Source organism: Aythya marila (genome assembly GCF_965140915.1).
Source record: "Aythya marila genome assembly, chromosome: 2".
NCBI lineage: Eukaryota > Metazoa > Chordata > Aves > Anseriformes > Anatidae > Aythya > Aythya marila.
Window position 1 is genome coordinate 1,417,184 of NC_139043.1, and position 21,664 is coordinate 1,438,847.

Here is a 21,664-nt window from a genome sequence, read left to right on the forward strand (position 1 = left end):
GGGAAGGGGGCGCCCAGAAAGCCCCCACCCTATTTAGGGGCAGCGGGGAAGCCGAGCGAGGCCAACCCCTGAGGGATTGAATTCCCGGCTCCGGCATGGGGAGGAAGCAAACGGCCCCAAAGGAGCTCCCCGACCCCGTGCTGGGCTGCTTGTCCCGAGGCAGGGCAGAGCTTTTGCGCTCCCTCCTTGGTGTTTTTGGGGTCACCCCACACCTACCTGGCCCGGCCGGGCCCTGCAGCCAGCGTTTCGGGGCGCCGCGGGGTTTTTGGGGCAGGCCGTCTCGCGGGCGGTGAGGTTGATGGTGAAGTGCGTGCCCCAGTCGAACTCCTGCGGGGTGGTTAAATAGGGACGGCGTCCCCTTAACCCCAAAAGCATTAAAGGGGGGGGAGGGAGGGTTCCCGAGCTCGGCCCTACCGTCCTGCTGACTCCCTGCAGCTTCAGCAGCTTCAGCCCGCTGCCCGCATCCTGCCCGTGCGCCTCCAGCACGGCTCGGGCCAGCTCGCGGGGTGCCGGTGGCACTGGGAGCACTGGGAGAACTGGGAGCACCAGGAGCAGCACGCCCAGCAGTGGGGTTTCCATCGGGGTTGGGGTTATCCGAAAGCGAGGAATGAGGAGAGAAGGAGCGAGGAGGGGAGGCTTCCAGCACGGCGCCACGCACGGGAAGGGATCGGGTTGCCGGTGTTTTTCTTGGAGAGCCAGCTCGGGGTGGCCGCCCCGGCAAATCCCCGAACCTGGCAGCTCCCCGCGTTCCTGGAAACCTTCCTCGCGTCTTGCAGGCACCCCCCAGCACTGTTTTTGCTGGTTTTTATCCCAAAAAGGGTGGCGGGCCCCTACCGGAATGGCTCAGAGCCCCGGGGTGAGCCCCAACCCAGGAATCACTGCTCGCATCTCTCTCTCTGGCTCCAGCACACGACAACATCTGCAGGAACACACCTTTAATGGGTTTTTTGAACTCAAATGTTTTAATTTTCCACAGGGCAGGGGATGGCACCGAGCAGGGCAGGGCAGAGCTGGCACCGCGCTCTCCCAAGTTGTCCCCTACCACGAGCCACATGTCCCCAAATCCGGGCTTTTTCCAGTTTTCCTCCCCCAAAGCCTCCTCAAAGCTGGCAATCCTCGTCCTCTCCCCTTTCTCTTTGGTTCAGCAAAGCAAAAAAACCCCAAGGAACGAGCCCCGCACGGGGCCAGCGGCGCCTCCTCACCCGTGAGAGGTTTTGAGAGCCTCGGTTCCCTCACCCACCGCTCTGCAACGCGCAGCCTGGAAAGCAATACGATCCCAAGGTGGTTTTTTTTTTTGTATATTTTTCCTTTTTTGTGTGTGTTTTTCTTTTTTTTTCTTTTATAAAGTGTCTTAGCAGCACGGGAACCCCCCCCCCCAAAAGGAATTCGCCCCCCCAGCGAAGCCGTCCGTGGGTGCAGGGAGGCAGAGGAGCGCTCGACAGCTCGACCTAAAATATCCACAGTACCCGAATATACAGACATCCACATTTACACCCCGAGTCCAAAAATCCCAAGAGGGGATGGAGGAGAAGCAGGGGCTCGGCTGGGGGAGCTGTGGGGCGCCCCAAACCTCCCCAAAACCCCAAAACTTGGGCACAAGACGGACGCGAGCCCCCGTGGCTGCCCCCCGGCGGGGTTAGTGTTTGGGGGGGGCTCCATCCCATCGCCTCTCCTGGCTGCTTTTTTGGGAAATCCTGAGGGAAAAGGTTCATTTTCTTCGTCTCGACAGACACGAGGGGGACGCCGATCTTTTCGGGGCACCTTTCTGATCGCCACCCCGGCTCCCCCGCCGCCGCTGGGGCAATCCCGGGACCGTTGCTTAGTGTCATTTTCGTTTGGCGTTCCCCCTCCGAAGCCGGCGGCTGGTTTAACCGTCCCCCCCCCTCTTCTCCTCTTCCTCCTTTCTCCACCGTGCGGCTCTTGCGGAGAGGTTTTCCCCATCGAGCTGAAGAAAGCCCCGGGAGCGGCGCCTTGCGCAAGAAGCACCTCGAGGCGCAGAGCCTGGACGCGCCCCCGAGGACCCGAGCTGCTGGGTTTGGGTCGTTTTGATAAACTGGGGAAGGTCCAGGGGTGCCCAGCAGCAGCCGACAACACCAAACACTCAAGTTGATCGACCCCTCGGGACGCCAGGGCTGGTTTGGGGCTGTTTTAGGGCCGTTTTGGTGCTGGCAGAGGTGCGTGGGCATTCCCCCGAGTCCTCAAAGTGGCCGTTGCCGTGTCACAACCGGGGTTGCTCCCCAAAAAGCCCGCAGCTTGGCTTCCCAAAGTCTCAGGCCGACGTGGCTCAGTGCTATTTGTCAAACAAGCGGGGAGAGAGGAAGGATTTGCTCAGCCACGGGGCCGCAGGAGCGCTGGGGAGGGCGGCGGGCAGCTCCCTGCACACCCACAGAAGCACTCGCACCGTTAATTCCCCCCAAAAATAAAATAAAATTTGATCTTTCCGGAGCTTCAGTCCGAGAGCCGAGGGGGCAGGGGATGGTTTTGTCACCTCGTGTGTGGTTGCGAACGACGCCGGAGCACCCGGAGCCGCGCTTCTCTTCGCCCACCCCCCTCGGGGAAACCGTAATCCCGGGGATGGGGCAGCCCCAAAACCTCTCCTCTCTCCCCCCCCCCCCTCCCCCAACCCCAAATCCCCAAATCTCCTTCAGATGGTGAGGAGGGGGATGCAGCCCACCCCCACCCCTCCCTCGTGGCACACCATGGGAGCCATGAACGTCCAGCGGTTGGTCTCCGGGTCGTACATCTCCACCGAGCTGAGGTTGGACTGGCCGTCGTAGCCCCCCACGGCGTAGAGGCGGCCGCAGTTGGCCACCAGGGAGACGCGGCTGCGCCGGGTGTTCATGGGGACGAGCAGGTACCACTGATCCGCCACCGAGCTGTACACCTCGGCCACGCTGAGGAAACCCGAGCCGTCGTAGCCCCCGCAGACGAACATCTTGCTGCCCAGCGAGGCGGCGCCGTGGCGGCAGCGCTTGTTCAGCATGCTGGCCACCGGGTGCCAGGTGGCCGTGTGCTGGTTGTAGTACTCCACCTGCAGGCACCAGGCACAAAGACAAAGGGACGGAGCTCAGGAAAAGCCAGCGGCCCCCAGAAGCAGCAGCCCTGCGACCGTTTTTAATTGTGCAACCCCCAGCGGGTCGGGATGCTCCCGGTTCGTTCCTTGGTTTCACCCCTTTGGGTGTTGTAATGTCTGTAATGAGCTGTTGCTGCACAGACCACAAAAAAACTGCCCCCCTAAACCTCCCCTCCCCTCTCCTCTGCTTCTGGGATGGGTTTTGAGGAGGTTTCCGAGCCTCCCAGGTGGGTTTTAGTGGCTGCAGTTCCCCACAGCCATACCTCGACCTCTCCTGGTGCAGTCTGAGCTCCCTGTCCTGCACCTCAGCTTCGTGCCCTCCTGTGCAGGGAACTCCTCCACGTTTGGAAGAGTTTTTTTTTTGCCCTCAAGGCAAAACAAAACGACCCAAGAAGCAGAACACCAGCATTTTGCATCCCTTATCCTTCTGCAGGGACCCCTTCCGCGGGAACTCCACACGTGGCCAGCTCAGGGCTGAGCCCAGACGAGCAGAGCTGTCATTTTTGGCTCTGGGCTGCACTGCTGCAGACAAAAACCCACCCCTGAGCGAGGTGGAAGTGCAAATTGCTGCTCCCTGCAAACCCCTGAATTACAATTTGCTTCCTGAGAGCAGCGCATCAACGCCAAATCCAATCCTGACACGGAAGGAGCCTTCCCTGTGCCCCACAAAATCCTGCCCTGGGGAACGTGCAGAGCCTTGCACCAGCAGCTCCCCCTGCTGCGAAGCTCATTTCTAAGAAAATCGTCCTGAAAATGAAGCCACCAAACAGGCAGGGAGGAAGCAGGGGAAGCGCCTGGCATCTGGGTCTCCAGAGCTCAAGGGAGGCCAGGATAAAAGTAGTTAAAAAAAATAAAAATAAAGGAAGCAGGGAGGCAACAAAATGCACGCACTCGATGCTTTTGTCCCCTTTTGTGGGGGACAGGAGACATTTAACTCCATTTTCTGCGGGTTCCTGGCTAGCTCCTTTCTTCCCAAGCTGGAATAAAAGGCTCTGGGAAGGCCAAAATCTGATGGTGTGAATGCACGAGGCATTTTTGGTTTCGTGGGGAGAGGGCACGGAGCCCTCCCGACCTGAAGCTTCACCTCCCAGCTGCCTGCAGCAGACCGATTTCGGCACGAAGCCCTTGGGAAGCGACTTACACTGTTGAAGATCTGCAGCCCGTCGTGCCCTCCCGACACGTAGATCCTGCCCTCGAAGACCGTGACCCCGGCGGCGCTGCGGTTGGAGCTCATGGGGGTCACCACCGTCCACCTGGGAGGGAGAAAAGAGAGCTCAGGAGGGGCTCTCCACGAGCAGCCACCAGATTATTGCAGCTCTGTCAGCTTTTCCAGGACCGGGTTTCGGTGATTCTTCTTCCACTGCCTGTTTTATTTTGATTTGTATTGAAATCTTTGCTTTCACCTCCCTGCATCAAGGCGAAGCCCTGCGGGGAGGGACACCGCACAGCCTTAAACACCTCAACCACCTCACCACGGGGTTTTTTTGATCTCCCAGCGGTGCCACGTCGCTGGCAGCAGCAGGAGGAGAAGCTGAAGGGCGCAGAGAGCTCTTACTTGTTGGTTTCTGGAGAATAGGCCTCCACGGAGTTGAGGGAGGAGTTCCCGTCGTACCCGCCGCACACGTAGATCTGGCCGTCCAGCACCACCGTCCCCATCGCGCTGCAACGAGCAGAACCCCGTCAGGTGGCTTTAGGAGGGGGCCACGCGGCCTAAAACACAGCAAAATCTGCACGGCCTGCCTCGTTTGCTGCCTCCCGGGTGGATTGATTCACCCTGTGGGACCAGCGGGGTGATTTCAGCACGGGGAACAGCCCGCACGAGGCACCTGGAGAGCTGAGGGATCAGCTAATGGGGTATTTTGATCCCCATCCCAACCAGGATGGATCTGAAGGCAGCAGGACGCCAGACGTAGTGGTTAAACCCCTCTTTAACCTCACCTGGATCACCAGCACACCTCCCTTCTCCCCCTTTTCCCCGACTGGAGGAACTAAAACCAAACCCAGAGGAGTAATTCAGCCACGGGTCAAAAGCCCACTGGTCCTGGCTTCCCGTAAAGACCTTGAAAACGAAGTCACAAAAACTCCTGGAGAAGCTTGGCAACAACAGCAGAGCCCCAGCACCACAGCAAGAGCCAAGGGGTTTGTACAGTAACAGATTTGGGCAGATTTGGGCAGATTTTCCTCTGCACGAGGGCATCTGACCCCCAATTTGCTTGTCTTTGAGGCTCAGAAACCCCAACGTGGAAGAGCGACTGCCTCTCGCCGTGGGAAAAGCCCCCAGGAACCTCGCTGCTGGGGAAAAAGGGAGCTTTCCTGCCACAAATTAACCCCGCGGGCGATCTCCCTGGAAAGGATTCCAGGAATTTCGATGAGCTCTGCCTCCCAGCCAGCCCCAAAGCTCTGGATAAGAACCAGAAGGGTTCAGGGGGCTCGTTTCTGTGCTCCCCTGCAGGAGGGAGACAGCAGCAGCTGTAGGGACGCCGGGTGCCTGCCCACACTCAGCCTCTCACAGCCCAAAAAAATAAAACATCCCGGACCACAGAAACCAAAGCAGGCAAACCACGCTGGTCAAGAAGTGCTGCAAAGCTCCCAGGGAGCAGCCACGAGGGGGAAAGAAAACCACAGCAAAAAGCCCTGGAAGCCAAGGAGGACGTCCAGCCACGGCAGCAGCCACGGTGTTGTGCTGGGGAGGACGGGCTGACCGAAATCGCATTTTACCCACATCTAGAATCAAAATCTGAAGAAACGGGGCTCTAAACTCGTCCTTTGGCACTCCAGCTGAAGCCCTTAGAGGCCCGACGAGCAGAACATCTCCGCTCTTTTGGTTTGGTTTCACTCCCTCGTGCTCCAAGAGCTCAGAGACCTCTGGAGATTACAGCTCGGTTACTGCTCAGCTGCTTTTAACCTAGCCAGGTATTAAAGGCTTTCCTGTGGATCCGTGCTGTGCTGCACAGGTGTCACTTTGTGGAGTTTTAATAAAAGCTTATAGAGCTGCTGACAGCTTTCCCCTCTTACCAGAAAGCAGAGCCCAGATTTCAGCACAAACGCCCCCAAAAGTGGTGAGGGGAATCTCACCTGCTCCCACATTGCTCCTCTCCCCTCCGTGTGTTTTTTTTTTTGCTGCTTCCCCACGCAGGAACCTCTCTCCCTTGGCACGCCAGCCTTCCCCAAACCCCATTTTCACCCCTCCTGCTCCCCATCTCCCCTTTCCCACAGCCCGTACCTTCTCTTGCTGTTCATGCTTTCCACTTTGGACCAGGAATCCATCTCCGGGTTGTAAACCTCCACCGTGCTCAGCCTCAGCTGCCCGTCGTAGCCGCCGATGGCGTAGAGCAGCCCGTTGACCACGGCTACACCCACCCGGCTCCGAGCCGTCGTCATGGGCTGGCACTTCTCCCAGCGGTTGGCGATGGGGTCAAAGACTTCCACCACGTTCAGCGAGTCGCCTGCGTAAAAATTTGCTACTCAAATTAAAAGGGGGAGACCCACTCCTCGGGCTCTGCCGCGCCGTCGCCCAGCGGAGGGGCAAATCGTGGCTGCCGCGACCCCAACAGATGGGGGCTGGCACGGGGACTGCGCCCGCTGGGCTCTTGGGAAAGCAGCCAGGCTCTCTCAAATCCTGTTGCAGCCCCCCTGCTCCCCCAAAATTAAGCCAGAGGCATTTCCCAGCCACGTTTCTGCTCGTTCACAAAGAGCCCGCTCTGTAAAATTCGTGTGAACTGCACCCTGCGATGCAAAGGGTTTGGAGAGGGTTGAAAATCTTGCACGTCCCCGGTGCAATTAGGGCTGCCAAGTCCCAGCCATGTGGAAGCGGGGCCTTTGATAGCCTCAAAGGGGCAGCAGAGACCTGCTCCCTCACAGCTGGTGGTGCTTCTGCTTTCTGGGAACGTTAACTTCCCTGGCAATCGCCCACGGGGTGAAGGCAGAGTGGAAATCCCACAAAGCAGAGCCCAGCACGGACCCGCTGATCGGATCCTTCATCAGCGAGCTGTCTTTTGGCAGCTTTAAAAATCAAGTTTCCCAGGTTAACGAGGTTATCTGAGACAGGCAGATTATCTCATTAACATTTTCTGTCCCTTTTTTGTGCTCTGACGCAGCAACCCTCACCAATTCAGCTTCACATCTCCAGGTTCTGCATTGTTATAGGAGAGGATGCTCTGATTTACACAAGAGCTGTCCTAAATAAGCCTGACCTACACCGAATTCCTAGTGGGCAGATGTTAAACTACAGGCACGGCCAGCTGCAGCACTTCAGTTCCTAATCCCACGGCCCTAACCAGCAAACCTGACAGCTCTCCTCGTCAGGGAGTGGATGTGCAAGGTACCTGCTGAGTTAAGTCCCCCGACAGCATAAATCAGGCCCGCGATCGACGTGCAGCACCGGGGACGGGTCTTGAACGCCGGGAGGTGCGGCCGGCGCTCTGGCATGAGGTGATAATCTTTGGCCTCGTCAACCAGATCCCTGAAATCCAAGAGAAATATTTCATTTGGTCAGCAGTGGCTTCCCCCGTGATGAGAGCTGACTGAAGTCGGATGCGGATTTAAGCCACTGACTTCCCAGCCATCATTTGTCCAGACAGAACGCCCCGCTGGCAGGTTAAAACCGGGGAGTTTTTCACTCTATCCACAAAGAGGATGAATTTCCCTCTCCAGGACAGCCGCATCGTGCTCCTGCTACCTCCCCGTGGGCTCAAACCCCCCACCAAGCCTCACCTGCACTTGTGGCAGCAGCGCACGAGGTCGTCCTGCTGCACGCGGTCGGCGAGGAACTGCGGCCGGCACAGGGGCAGGCGGATTTTGGCCAGCAGCTCGGGCAGGAAGGGCTCCCTCTGCTCCCGGTCGTAGCGGATCCAGGCTAAGGCAGCTTCAAACACCTGCCCAAAGAGAGGCGGGGGAAGGTGGATTTTATTTTGGGCTTGGTTTTCGCTTGTTTTTTGCTTTTCCCCCCGCCCTGAGTTCCTACTGCTGCGGGTTGTCATTTGCAGGAAGATGGGAGCTGGGAAGAGTTTTGTCAGGCAAAATGCAATTTATTTTTTATTTTTTTAAAGTGTTAAAATTCAGTAAACCTGCGAAGAAAGAAGAGAGCACGGTGCTGCTCTCTGAAAACCAGCAGGCGGTTTTGATGGAGACAGTTCTTCCAGCCTTAGTTAACCACGTGGTGGATGCCTACAGCTGAGCTGGGCTCTCTCAGCTCCCTCTGTGGTCCCTGGAGAGAGAGGCCACAGATTCAGCTCAGCTGTCCTCTGAACCAGACCACACCACGTGCATGCACACAGCCCTGGGTGTCTTATATTGCAACCTGGGGCCGTGGAGAAAAGCCCACGGCAGCCCAGAACAGAATTATGAAGTTTTTCCCCGATGGAGCAGATCTGGAGCCTCCCACATCGCCTCTCAGCACAAAAAAAAACTTCTTCCCCGGGACCACGGGGAGCTCATCTCCCTACAGGGAGGCAGCGGCAGCGCTGCTTTTGGTTAGTCACCTCCTCGGAAAGGGCAGGACGGCTTTTTCTGGCTCGAGGACAGGTTCTGCTTCTCCTGCAGGCTGCCAGCCCCGCACCGACAGGTTGGCGAGGCTGCCGACACGTCCTGAAGCGGCTCAGCCCTGCTTTCTGGCTGTTCTGGGAACACGCCTGTCCAGAGGCGCTTTTTGATGCCAAATTCATTCGTTAGAAAATCTTGGGAGACTCCTCGCACCTCCAGAACCTTCTGGGCTGGAGCAGGAGCTCTGCAGGGAAGGACTCCCTGCACCCTCAGCTGAAGCAGCAGGGCATAGCTGCAGCTCCTCCTCTCTCAGAAGTGAACCAAAACGCCTCGATGCAACTTTCTGCGAAGCCTACGCTCCAAAAAAACCCTAGCAGGCATTTCCCAGAGCAAAAAAAAAAAACCTCTCCCAGCACAGACAAGAAGCCAGGCAGCACAGCTCTGCCTACCTCTCAGGGCTCCCACACTCCAGGGCAGCTTCCCAGCCCCGCTCAGCCCAGGAACGGGATATTTCTTATCATCCCATCCCTCCACCAAGCAACCAGAAACCCCCCCCCTGAGGAGGATAACCACCACGCAGGTACCTGCTCCTCGGATTTCACGTTGAGCTCGTCCCTGGAAACGAGCTCCAGGACGTCTTCGAAGGGCAGCGCCAGGAACTCCTCGGACATGGACACCTCCACGAAGTGCTGGTGGATGAAGCTGTTGGCGGCGTCGTAGAGCACCGCGCACATCATGGTCTCCGCAAACTGCCGCACGCCCAGGCAGTTCTTGGGGTGAAGCCTGGGCAAAGGAGAGCAAAATTGAGTTTAATTTCACAGGAGGACGGATGGAATTGCAAATGGGCTCAGCGAAGCACCAGAGGATACGCGGAGCTGTGTCCTCTGCCGAGGACAAGGGTTTAGAATAAAAGGTTGCTGCTCAGAATGAAGGCACCTGCACGGAGATTTGGAGCCAAAGGATGGAAACCACGACTTGAAATCTCCCCTTAGACCTGCCAAGGAGCCTCTGGGCAGCCTCTGCACTAAGAGAAGTTGTCAGTGGAGGGGAAACGTGAGGCTCGCAAAGCAATCCCCCTCTCCCGCTTCTCTGGGCTCCTGGCACCTTTGTAATTCCGGTGTTGGACGCAGCCGGGTGCAAGGACACAGCACAAATAACCCAGAAAGCAACAAATCTTTCCTGAGCGCTACAGAACAGCACCCGCTGCACCTCCCCGAAGCCGTTTCCTGCCATAAGGAAGCTTTTTCACCAAAGCTGCTTCTGCAACGAGGTTGGGCAGCGAGGAGCAGCGCTGCAGACCCCAGCTCTCCCCAGCACAGCCACTGCAAAGAGCTGCTCAGCGCCAAAAACGTCCTTCAAGGACACCCAGGAATGAATTTCAGGCACCCTGTGGCTCCTGGTGGATTTGGGCTAACTGCAGCAGCCAAACCGCAGAGAAACCAACTCACCTTGCTTAAGTCCAGGTATAAATATATTATAAATTATTATAAATATAAATATAACCACCCACAGCTCGCTGGGACTCCTGAAGCAACACAACCCACCTCCTCCCAGCTTGGTGTCACATCCAGCGCCCCAAATAAAATGTTTTGGCAGGAAACTTTAACGCCCTGATCTTATATAACTTGATTATAAACCTGCAGAAGCTCAGGATTCACCTGGGACTGTAAACTGAAGCATTTTGTACGCGGAGGAAATGCACTTTTTTCTCCCCAAACCGAAATTCTAGGACAGCTCTGTTTGGAAGTGAAATAACAGCTGGGTGAGACGTTGCATTTGTTTGGGATTTGTGTTTAATGTCCCACGGACACACAGAGCAGCTGAGGGGAACCAGGCTGGGGAGCAAGGGAAGCAGGTCAGGTTCCTGGCGCTGCCTGAAGCTGCGTGCGGGATGCTCCCAAGGAATAACCCGGCTTTGTGCTTTCCAGATCACGCTGCTGGAATGAAACTGGAGGCAAACACCAGCCAGGGGACTGGAAAAACTGGAACCAGTTTAACGCTGCCAGAGATTCCCATCCAATGCCTCACTGAGTCCGTTCCTCCCCTTTGCTACGGGCGGCAGCAGGCAGGGGACGTGCTGCGATGGGTTTGTTAGGGGCACACACACATCGTGCTGGGCTAGGGTCTGAATTTTTGGGTACACCTGCGTGGTGCCAGGAGTCGATGATCCTCGTGGGTCCCTTCCAGCTCAGGATATTCTACGATTTCCGTGATTCTAACTCTAAAAAGGGAATTGTTCAGCCAGTTTTGCCCCTTACCTCTCTCTGAGGAAGGTGCAGCAAGCATCCTTGATGTTCTGCAGCTGGAGGAAGCTCGCCCCCATCAGCAGCGACTGGACGTTCTGCTGGTCTATGGCCAGGTGCCCGTTGTAGGCAAAGTTGATCAGAGCCTCGAGTGCGCTGGACAAAGGGGAGAAAAGGCAAAAAATAAATGATTTCAAGCCAATTCCACCAGCCGAGCACAGCACACTGCTGAGAGAAATCCCTCCTGGTGCAATTCACAGAGAGGGCAGGCTTCAAGCCTTGCAGGTACAATGCCAAGCCCTACAAAGCACTCACTGTGTCAGGATCAAACCCACTGAGGTGCCCGGGAAGTTACCTGGGGTCCATCCCTTGCATGACGATCTCATCCTGCTTGCACTCCATCATGTCGTTGGTGAACATGGCATGGAAGTACGGGATAGAAGCCGCCAGCACGATCCGGTGAGCGCTGAACTTGTGGTCCCCAACCTAAAGGAGAATTAAAAAAAAAAGGGAAGGAGAAGATCAGCACCATCCACCACCAACCAAACGATCTGGATGAATCGCTGCAGCACAGCTCTGCCTGTCCAGCAGTAACCCAGGGCTGAAAGACAATTTCCAGGGTTTTTGTGGACAATTTTTCAAGGCAAGACAGCTGACAGGGTCTGCTAAACTCTGACTTTTGAATCTGGTTTTCCAGCCTTCTGGCAGCTCACCTGGGTGGGATGAAGCAGGGTCAACTCCAAACTGCTCACAAAGAGCCACAACCACGGCACCCCGTGCTGATGTAAATCATTGTTCAGCTGCATGCACAAGCTCCAGATGCTGTGCAAGATTTTGTCCTCCTCACAGTAACACAGCTCTGATTATTACTCCTCTCCGTTGGCTCACAGTTTTTTCTTTTCCCCTCTAATTTCCAGGCTGACCTGACTCACACGAGTTGATACCTGAGCTTGTACCAAACTGCCCTTTTCTCCCGCTTCAGCACTTCTCAGTTTTCCCACTTTCAGGAGTTTTCCTTTTGAGCTTTGTTTGGCTGGGACAAACAAGCTGGCACAGCAGGTCCTCTGCTCTCCGGGCCATCCAAGCAGCCCTTCTCTTCTCTGCAAAAAGCTTCGCTGCCTTTTCATGTCTAGGCAGCACGTTAGCAAAAACGTTGCCTGTTTGGGGTTTTATGGTTACCTTGAAAACACAGCCCTGCCTCTTCCTTCAAGCCCAGAGCTACCACGCTCAGTAAATGTGACCCAGAAGCGAAGCTACGAGCCCAGCAGAGCACAACGCACACCACAACCACAGCTAAAAGCATCTCTGCTTCAGCATTCTCCTTGCATTTCATCCTAGGAGGGTGCAGGGGCTCCTCCTCGGGTCTCTGGCTGGCAGAAGGTTTTCCTACGCAGGTTTTCCTGGGCACAGCCACAGCCTGGATGACCGGGATATGGGGCTGGCCCCTCTGCTGCCCATCTCCCTGCCTGCAGGTCCCAAACGCCCAACCTGCTGGATAAAGCCAGAGGAATAAACACCTGAGACGTGTTTCTTTCACGTGGTTTTTGCTGAAAACATTTGGAATTAAGGCAAAAGACTAAGGTGCAGGGAGTCACTGAGCACGGGGCAAGATGAGAGCCCAGCGGGCACAGGACAGACACAGGAAAGCTCTCTTTTTGCTGCCCATATTCGCCAGGCTCACAACATTAAAGAATAAAGTGTCTTATCTCTAAAACGTTGGAAGATGTCGTGGTGCCTGGCAAGAAGTCAGCCCCACAGCCGTGTTGCTTTGCTTTACCAGATAAGTACAAGATGTATTTGGGTGAGCCTTCCCGTCCAGGCAGCGCGGAATGTGGTTGAGCAACTACCGAAGTGGGCACGAAAAACAGAGCTGAATTTTGCTTCCACCCAGACACAGACTTGCCAAAAATCACAGCTTCTCAAGTGTCATTTCACTTTTTTTTTTTTTTTTTTAATAACAACTAGGATTAAAGCTGACTGGATGTGTATTAAACGCTACAGTTATACCTGCTTCAAATGCGAGCTGCTATCCTCTAGATATAACTGGAGTTATAACCAAAGTTAACCATGCTGTTGCAACTGGTGTTACGTTTATTCAAAACAAGCCTACCATGCTAGCCAACGAGGAGAAAAGCCCTCTGCTTTGGAAAATAACCATAAAGCACAAAAGCGACACAGGCTTAAATTTATTTTTAAAACAGATCTGTGCCTTGGACATCACCTAAACCCTGGTGCAAGCCCCCAGTTTGACAAAACGCCCCGTGCTGTCACCCTGAGCAGCACTGAAGGACCATGGCATGCAGGCAATCAGTGGTAATATCCTAATTCAACCAGACCAACCCTTCTTACAAGCCATCATTTTTATAAGTCCGTCACCACGGCTCCAGACCTCCGCGTCCTGCTGGCAGCACAAGCCTTGATTTGCCTCAAATTTTACGTCAAATTCTGTCTCCACTGCCTGCATCTCTCCCTAGGAAAGGCAGAAAGGCCACACACGAGAGGTGTTTCACGCTCAAACCCCAATTACACGGGACATGAGCACATTTTCAAGTGTCTCTGTGGAGCCGTGCTCCATTCCCAAGGGCTGCACAGCTTCAGGGATGGACGTCCCTGGTCCCCCAAAAACAGCCTCGCTGTAAACAACACACCCAGTTATGACAAAAGCAATCATCTGCAGCCATTCAGCAGGATTCCAGGCGTGTTAATTAGGCTGTGTCATTAGAGGGAAGGAAAACCCCGTGTGGGCAGCACCGGGCAGCTCTGAGGGCCAGGCGTCCTCCACCCTTCTTCAAGGGGAGGATTTCACCTTGGGGAATGCCCTCTTTGGGGGCATCCCTGGTTATCTTGCCAAAGGGGGCATTTTTTTCTTGCCAAAGGCAGGGTTTGAACTAATCAGTGTGTTTTAATTCATTAATTGTGTGTTTTAATTGCGACAGGAGGGACCTGGGTTCCCCACGCGGGGCTAGGCCTCGCGCAGGCCCCGGCCCCGATGCTTCCCACACGCTGCCCCTGCCTGACCTCGCAGATGGAGGAAATAAAACCGAAAGGAGCTGGGTGAAAAAGGGAATGGGTTTCTGCTGGCCTAGCAGGGGAAAGGAGGGGGACAGACACAGCCCCTGCCCACAGGGGCTGCATCAGCAAGAAGCTGGGCTGGCTCCACGCTGCCACCGCCACCAGCTGAGGCATCAGTCTCCTGGTACTGGGCACGATTAAACCTCCACTTCTATTCCTTTTATTTATTTTTTTTTTATTTTTTAACTTGCTCACGTAATGATAGAGGGCCCTGAGGGAGATTTCTAAATCAGGATCTCTGGTCAAGAAGCCAGCGTTACGTCCGTACCATCGCCGCTTCACGCCGAGTCCCGCAGGAAGGGCTGAATTTCTCGAGCCCTGGTTTTCCTGCCCAGGACGAGAAATATTCGAGAGGATGAGCAGACAGCACACATCCCCTCCGTTCAGCCTCACTTATGATTCAATAAATGCTCCTCGTCTCTGGAGCTAAACGATCTGCCTCCCTCCTGAGGGAACCAACATGCTTTCCTATGTCTGCCACATGTCTGACACTACAGCTCGTGCCCTTCTTGCCATCAGCTCCACAACAGGCTTCCATTTGCCCCAAACCCACCACAGACCTGCCCATTAGCTCCAGAAGTACCAGCAGAACATTAAAAAAGAAGTAGAAAAAGCTTTGTGGGGTTGAGTAACCCCGTTTTTGCCCTCCGAGCCCTCGCGCAGGCACAGGGACGGTCTGCTCAGTTCCTGTTTTGATTTTGCAGAGCAGCTCATGCTCGGCAGCATGGCACTGGGAACCCACTGCCCTTCCTACATTCACCAGCTGCCTCAAAGGAATGATTTTCCTTTTAGTTTTGCGTTCCTACACAGCTGCATTTGCTCCAAGCGAGCGAGCCAGGGTCTCCTGCAGCAGCAGCTCCCTTCTGAGGTCTCAATCGCCTACCTAATGCCACAGGGCGAGCTGCTGAGGACCTGGGCTGCCTTTTGGGGTCCAGCCTCTCTCACATCACGACCAGAACCTCAGCTGGGGATGTCAGCCTTCAGCTGAAGCTCTCGGTTGCCCTACCAGACCATTTTGTGGCTGTGGTTTTACAGGAATCAGGCGCTGCTGTTGGGTTAAGCACAGCTCGGCGCGTTTACCTGTCACTCCGAGGGGCTGCAGCCCATCTCCAGGCCCAAACGAAACTGCTCAGATGCGATCGCATCCCCACCACAGAGCCGGGATCAGCAGAGCTGTTACAACTCTGTTTACACGAGTGTCAAAGAAGAGAAATACTCCAGGAGCTCCACGTTGGCAGGGGCGCTGGGAAAAGGCTGGAGGGCAGCTCCTTGGGGCAGCACTCCCACCCCTTCCCCAGCCCGAGCAAAACAAAGGCTTCCCGAAGCCTGAAGGCTTCCTTTAAGGCACAAAAACCCGTTTACCAGAGGCACGAGCAGCACCGCTGCTCGCAGAGCATCTTTTCCCACCACGAAGGTGACAGAATTCCCTTCCTCACGCTGCTTAATAGGATGCAGGCTCTCCCTCACACTCCCACACCCCAAAAACCTTAGCGAGTCGCAGGGCACGCTGAAGCTCCCTCCACAGCAAAGTGGTGTAGGTGGCATGAAGGCATCTATTGTTCTCGTTACGCTGCAGAGCTGAGAAGTCTCTCGAGCTCTCTGCTGCAAAGAGATTTTTTTTTTTAAAAAAAGAAATGTTCATCTTTCCTGACACGCCGTGATTTGGCCTCAGAGTGGGAATCCAAGGCATCGTGGCAAGATTTTGCCAGGCAGAGGGCACCGAGGAGAAGGCTCAGCACAGAAACGTGTGGGTTCTGCGAAGGCTTCAGGTTTAGTGCCTGCGTGAGGCTCTAAAAATACTCGTCTTCATATAAGGGAAGAGCAGCGAGAGCGGCTGGGACGTGGGGACGGAGGTGAGCGAAGAGCTCCAGCTGTAATCCAAAGCAGCTCCTTCCTCCTGGGCGACAAGATTTCAGTAAGGTCCTTAGCAGAGAGGCTTTGGGTACACCCCAGATTATCTGATTTTCACATCTGCCAGCTGCTCGAACGAAGCGACAGCCTCGTTGTGCTCGGGATCTCCCCAAAAACAGGCCCTCACGTCCACGGGGCAGCCAGGGACGGGCTTTTCAAGGACTGCTGAAGCCGCAGAAGCCGCCTGGAATTCCACTTCTCTGCCACGGCAGGACCAAGGGAGGCTCCTCCACCTCTGCTCTGCTTGGCAGCAGCTCTCCCGCGCATCTGCTGGAGCCTGGAGAGTTTCAAACCAGCAGCCTGCTTTGGAAAATTTGGTCCAAACAGTCTCTTTACGGGAAGCCAACGGGATTCTCACCTGTCAGGCCGATTCGGATGGTGTATAAAATAAATAATAACCCCCCTCTGCAGCTTGAAAGACCATTCACTTGCCAGGCTAGCGTTAATTTTTGAGACCTTTCTAATTAGTCAAGAGTTAATCGTGGAAATGCAGCACTCGAGCTGCTCCAAGGGAGCGCTCTCAGCTCCGTGCCGGCTTCCAGGAGCTCAAAAAACTTCTGCTTTCCCCGAATTTCTCCACGAGGAAACACCACGAGCGCTGCTTCCCCGTTTTATGGAGCGTGAGAAGCAGAGGAGCGACCCCCAGCAAGCAGAGCCGTCCAAGCAGCTTTCACCCCTTGATTTGTGTACTCAAAACCGGCGTTTGGGAAGGGCACAAACACCGAGGAGCTTCTCTCAGGCAACAAAACTGCAAATCCCTGCAAAACGAGGGGAAAAATCCTGCTGCACTATTGTTAGGTGCAGGAAACGGAGGCTACGAGAGCCTAAATCTTTAATGTGGAGCTCTTCTAGTGTAGGTAGCTCGATAAAAAGCTCATTATTTCCACCAAAAAGGTAAAAATCAGCGGCAGTGCTGGCAGCAGAGGTGGCTGAACACTCACAAGCCTCATATTTAGAGGGGAGGCGATGCAACGTGTGAAGTGCCTGGGGAAAAAAGAGCTCCAGGGAGAGCAGAGGGAGCTCAAGAAGAGCTCAAGCAGCACTGCAGGCTGAAAATAACCCCCAGATCTGCTGGGGAACTGCTTGAAATTCAGCTCCCGGGGGAAAAGCCCCGACGTGCAGCTATCTCGGAGGGGATTTCTCAAACCTTGTCACCCCAACCAGCTGCACACGAAGGCTCCGGGTGGCTCCGTGCAGCCCCAGGGGAGAGGCACGGCTCGGCTGCAGCCTGGTGAGATGTGGTTTCCACGTGGGAGCAGGGCTGAAGGATTTCCCTGAGCTGAGGCAAATAAATAAGGGATGGACAGCACCGGCAACATGCTCGTGGCTCGTAATCTCCTCACCCCTGTGCTGCCACGTGCTGCCCAGGGGCAACGCGAGCAAAAAGGGGAAGGGATCCCAGATCCCAGCCCCTGCTGGATGAATTTCCAAGAGGAATAATTAAAAGAAGCCGGAACGACAACGCTGCCTCCTGATTTTGAGCCCGCGTGGGCCGAGGGAATCGCACAGCCATCGACCCCAGCAACCCGAAAGTGCCGCAGCATCTTCCAGGCGGGGTTTTTTAGTGCTTTTTCATCCTTTCCCTACCTAGCCGGTGCCCAGAAATCCCATTTCCAGAGGCAGAGAGGCAGGATGCTCAGACCTGAGGGCGAGGAGAGAAGCTAGAGGGGGATTTGGGGGCTGTGGCGTGCAAGGAAGGCGAGGCTGCTGGTTTAAATCGACGTGGGATGGGCTGTTTTGGGGATCTCTGCTAAATTATCCCGGTGGAGGAGAAAGCTAAGCCTCGTTTTAAGCAAACCAGACCAATTTTAAAACCGATTTTAAACCTCTGCAGAGCCGACAGGCTCCACGCCCTCCCGGAGAGGGAGGAATAAAATATAACAGCAGGAGGGGAACAGCAAGCGGGGCCAAGGCAGCGCTGCTCCCGCTGCGGTTAGCGGCTCAAGGTGCCTCGTTTTGCCAGGATTTGGGACAAAAATCAGCAAACGGGCAGTTCCGGGGAGCGTTTTCCCCAGGGATTGCTCTGCAGGGGCAATTTGAGCTGAGTCGGCCGGGTGACACCTCCCTGAGCAATCCCACTGCGGGGTGAATGGCAGGGAGGCCCCCAGCGTCCCCTCAGGACCCCTTCTGCAGCCCTAAGGACCCCCCAGCACTCTCCCTACAACCCTAGGGACCCCTCAGAGCTCCCCAAAACCCCAAATACCTCTCATAGCCCCCCCCAAAGACCCATCAGGACCCCCCCCCTCCATCCCCAGGGACCTCTCAGGGTCCCCCCACAACCTCAAGGACCCCCCAGGGCTCCTCTTGGAGCTCCCAGGACCCCCCCAGGACCCCTCAGATCCCCCAGAATCCCCTCAGGTACCCCCTAGGACTCCTCAGATCCCCTCCAGGACCCCTAACATCTCCCCTAAGACCCTTCAGACCCCCTCAGATCCCCCCTAAGTTCCCCCTCAGATCCCCCCTATGACCCCCTAGACACCCTCAGATCCCCTCTAAGGCCCCTCAGATCCCCCCTAGCACCCTTCAAAATCCCTTAAACCCCCTCCAGGGCCCTCCAGGACTCCTCAGACCCCCCCCAAGCCCCTTCAAAACCCCTTAGACCCCCCCCCAAGACCCCTTCAAAATCCCTTAATTCCCCCCAAGCCCTCCTAGGACCCCTCAGATCCCCCCTAAGACCCCTCAGACCCTCTCAGATCCCCCCCAGGACTCCTCAGACCCCCCCTAGGACCCCTCAGACCCCCCCCAGCCCCGCTCAAAACCCCTTAACTCCCCCCAAGCCCCCTCAGGACCCCTCACACCCCCCCCAAACCCCCTCAGATCCCTTTAAACCCCCCCCAAGCCCCCTCAGATCCCCCCAGGCCCCCTCAAAACCCCTTAACCCCCCCCCAGGCCCCTTCAGATCCCCCCCAGGCCCCCTCAAAACCCTTTAACCCCCCCCAAGCCCCCACAGGACCCCCCCAAACCCCCTCAGACCCCCCCCAAGTCCCCTCAGATCCCTCTCAGGACCCCCCAAGCCCCCTCAGATCCCCCCCAGGCCCCCTCAAAACCCCTCAAAACCCCCCCAAACCCCCCCAAACCCCCCCAGCACCTTGAGGGTCACGTCGCACAGCTTGCCCTGCCGCCGGATCTCGCCCATGACGCCGTAGCCGCGGCTGGGCAGGTCGCCCACCGAGAAATGCACCAGGTCCTCGGCGTCCAGCTCGGCCTCGGCCGCCTCCAGCATCCTCCCGGTGGCCCCCCGGGACCCCCCCGGGTCCCCCCCCAATTCCCTCAGCCGCCGCCGCCGCCCCTCAGCCTCAGCTTCGCCTCCCCCGCTCCTTGTCCCTTCCCGGCCTCCGTAGCGCCGCCCGCCCGCCCGCCCGGCCTCAAAGCCGCCCGACTTCCGCCCTCACCCCCCGCCGCGCCTTCACTTCCGCCCTCCCCGCGCTTCCGGCGCAGGCGCCGCGCGGGAAAGCGGCGGTTGCCATGGCAACGGGCCCGCGGCCTGGCCGGAGCTGAGGGGGCGCTGAGGTGGGGGGGGGAGGAGGGGCCCGGTCACCCCCCCCCAGGCTTTTGTCACCCCCCTCAGGGTCCTGTCACCCCCCCAGGGTCCTGTCACCTCCCCCCAGGCTTTGTCACCCCCCCCCAAGGCCTTGTCACCCCCCCCAGGCTTTGTCACCCCCCATTTGGGCCCTGTCACCCCCCCTCCAGGGCCTTGTCCCCCCCCTCAGGGCCCTGTCACCCTCCCCCCCGGCTTTGTCACCCCCCCAGGGCTCTGTCCCTCCCCCCCCAGGGCCCTGTCACCCCCCCCTTGGGCTTTGTCACCACCCCCCCCCCCCGGGTCCTATAACCCCCCCCAGGCTTTGTCACCCCCCCTAGGCTTTGTCACTCCCCTCAGGGCCCTGTCACCCCCCCCTTCAGGCCCTGTCACCCTCCCCAGGCTTTGTCACACCCCCCCCAGGCTCTGTCACCCCCCCCCAGGGCCTTGTCACCCCCCAGGCTTTGTCACCCCCTTCCAGGGTCCTGTCACCCCCCCCAGGCTTTGTCCCCAGTGCCACCTCCAGCCCCCAGCAGGTACCTGGGGGGGGGGGTGCCCTGCACAGGGAGGTGCTGGGGGCCAAGGGGGGGCTTTTGGTGGGGGATTGGGGGTCCCAGCTGAATTCTGGAACATTCCTAACGGTTTCCCTGGTTCCTTCCAGAACAATTCCGCTTCGCCTCCCACCTCCGGACCTGGCCCAAGGCGTAGAGGTGAAGCCGCCCCCCCCACGTCTGATGTCCCCAGGAACTTTCTGGGCCACCCCCGACCCCAAATCCCCGCCTAACGCCTCCCTCAGGCCCTAATCTCGGTGTGGGCGCGCTGCTGCCTGCCCCCGCCGCGGGGCTTTGCTCTGCCCACATCGCCTCCGAGCACAAATTGGCCCCGAGACCTCAATTAGGGGAGCCCCAGACGGGGCCAAATGAGCAGGGGAGCCCCAAATTAGCAGGGGAGCCCCAAATGGAGCCTCAAATTAGCAGGGGAGCCCCAAAAGGAGCCCCGCATGAGCAGGGGAGCCCCAAACAGAGCCCCAAAAGGAGCCCCACATTAGCAGGGGAGCCCCAGATGGGGCCAAATTAGCAGGGGAGCCCCAAATGGAGCCCCAAATTAGCAGGGGAGCCCCAAAAGGAGCCTCAAATTTAGCAGGAGAGCCCCAAAAGGAGCCCCACATTAGCAGGGGAGCCCCAAATGGGGGCAAATTAGCAGGGGAACCCCAAATGGAGCCCCAAATTAGCAGGGGAGCCCCAAACGGAGCCCCAATTTAGCAGGGGAGCCCCAAACAGAGCCCCAAAAGGAGCCCCAAATTAGCAGGGGAGCCCCAAACAGAGCCCCAGATTAGCAGGGGAGCCCCAAATGGAGCCAAATTAGCAGGGGAGCCCCAAACGGAGCCCCACGTTAGCAGGGGAGCCCCAAACAGAGCCCCAAAAGGAGCCCCAAATTAGCAGGGGAGCCCCAAAAGGAGCCAAATTAACAGGGGAGCCCCAAACAGAGCCCCAATTTAGCAGGGGAGCCCCAAACAGAGCCCCAAATTAGCAGGGCAGCCGCAAACGGAGCCCCAACAGGAGCCCCAGATTAGCAGGGGAGCCCCAAATGGAGCCAAATTAGCAGGGGAGCCCCAAACAGAGCCCTAAATGGAGCCAAATTAGCAGTGGAACCCCAAATGGAGCCCCACATTAGCAGGGGAGCCCCAAAAGGGGCCAAATTAGCAGGGGAGCCCCAAACAGAGCCCCAAATGGAGCCCCAAATCAGCAGGAAAGCCCCAAACGGAGCCAAATTAGCAGGGGAACCCCAAACGGAGCCAAATTAGCAGGGGAGCCCCAAACAGAGCCAAATTAGCAGGGGAGCCCCAAATGGAGCCCCACATTAGGAGGGGAGCCCCAAATGGGGCCAAATTAGAAGGGGAGCCTCAAATGGAGTCCCAAATTAGCAGAGGACCCCCAAATTATCCGGGCTTTCGCTATCCTGAGAGGCACCAGATTAGGGTTTTTTTTTGCCAGAATTTTCCCTATTGCTCCTTTCTCTCTGTTTTCCTTCTCGCTGTGGCCTTGGAGCAATAAGACACGAGTTCCTCCAATCCTTGGGTAGGGAAGAACACTCTCCTTCTCCATAAAAAACCCGAAATAAACCACCAGCAGCACTCCCACGGGGGCTGCACCTCTCCCACTGTCTGAGTTTGCCGATTTTGGACCCTGGGGACGATTTTGCTGCGAGAATCTGGGAAAAGGGCAAGGAGCCACATTTGGGTTCGTTAAACGCGATGTTTCCCTGGGTCTTTGTGTATTTATAATTAGTTAAACGGCGCGTGGGGCTTTGTCAGTCAGTCACTCGCCTCTTATTCAAACAGAAATCTTGGTTCAGATCACATCTTTA

General features: G+C 56.9%; 1 protein-coding gene across 1 annotated transcript; it reads right to left on the reverse strand.

The window, feature by feature from the left end:
- Positions 1-2,644: 2,644 nt before the first annotated feature.
- On the reverse strand, positions 2,645-19,003 carry KLHL18 (kelch like family member 18; the record flags this gene model as incomplete). Its single annotated transcript, XM_082754780.1, has 10 exons — positions 2,645-3,031; positions 4,215-4,326; positions 4,629-4,733; positions 6,297-6,534; positions 7,399-7,535; positions 7,787-7,947; positions 9,139-9,337; positions 10,813-10,953; positions 11,153-11,283; positions 18,869-19,003. The coding sequence occupies 10 exons, from the start codon at positions 19,001-19,003 to the stop codon at positions 2,645-2,647; spliced, it is 1,746 nt and encodes a 581-aa protein (XP_082610906.1).
- Between the last annotated feature and the right edge of the window lie 2,661 nt (positions 19,004-21,664).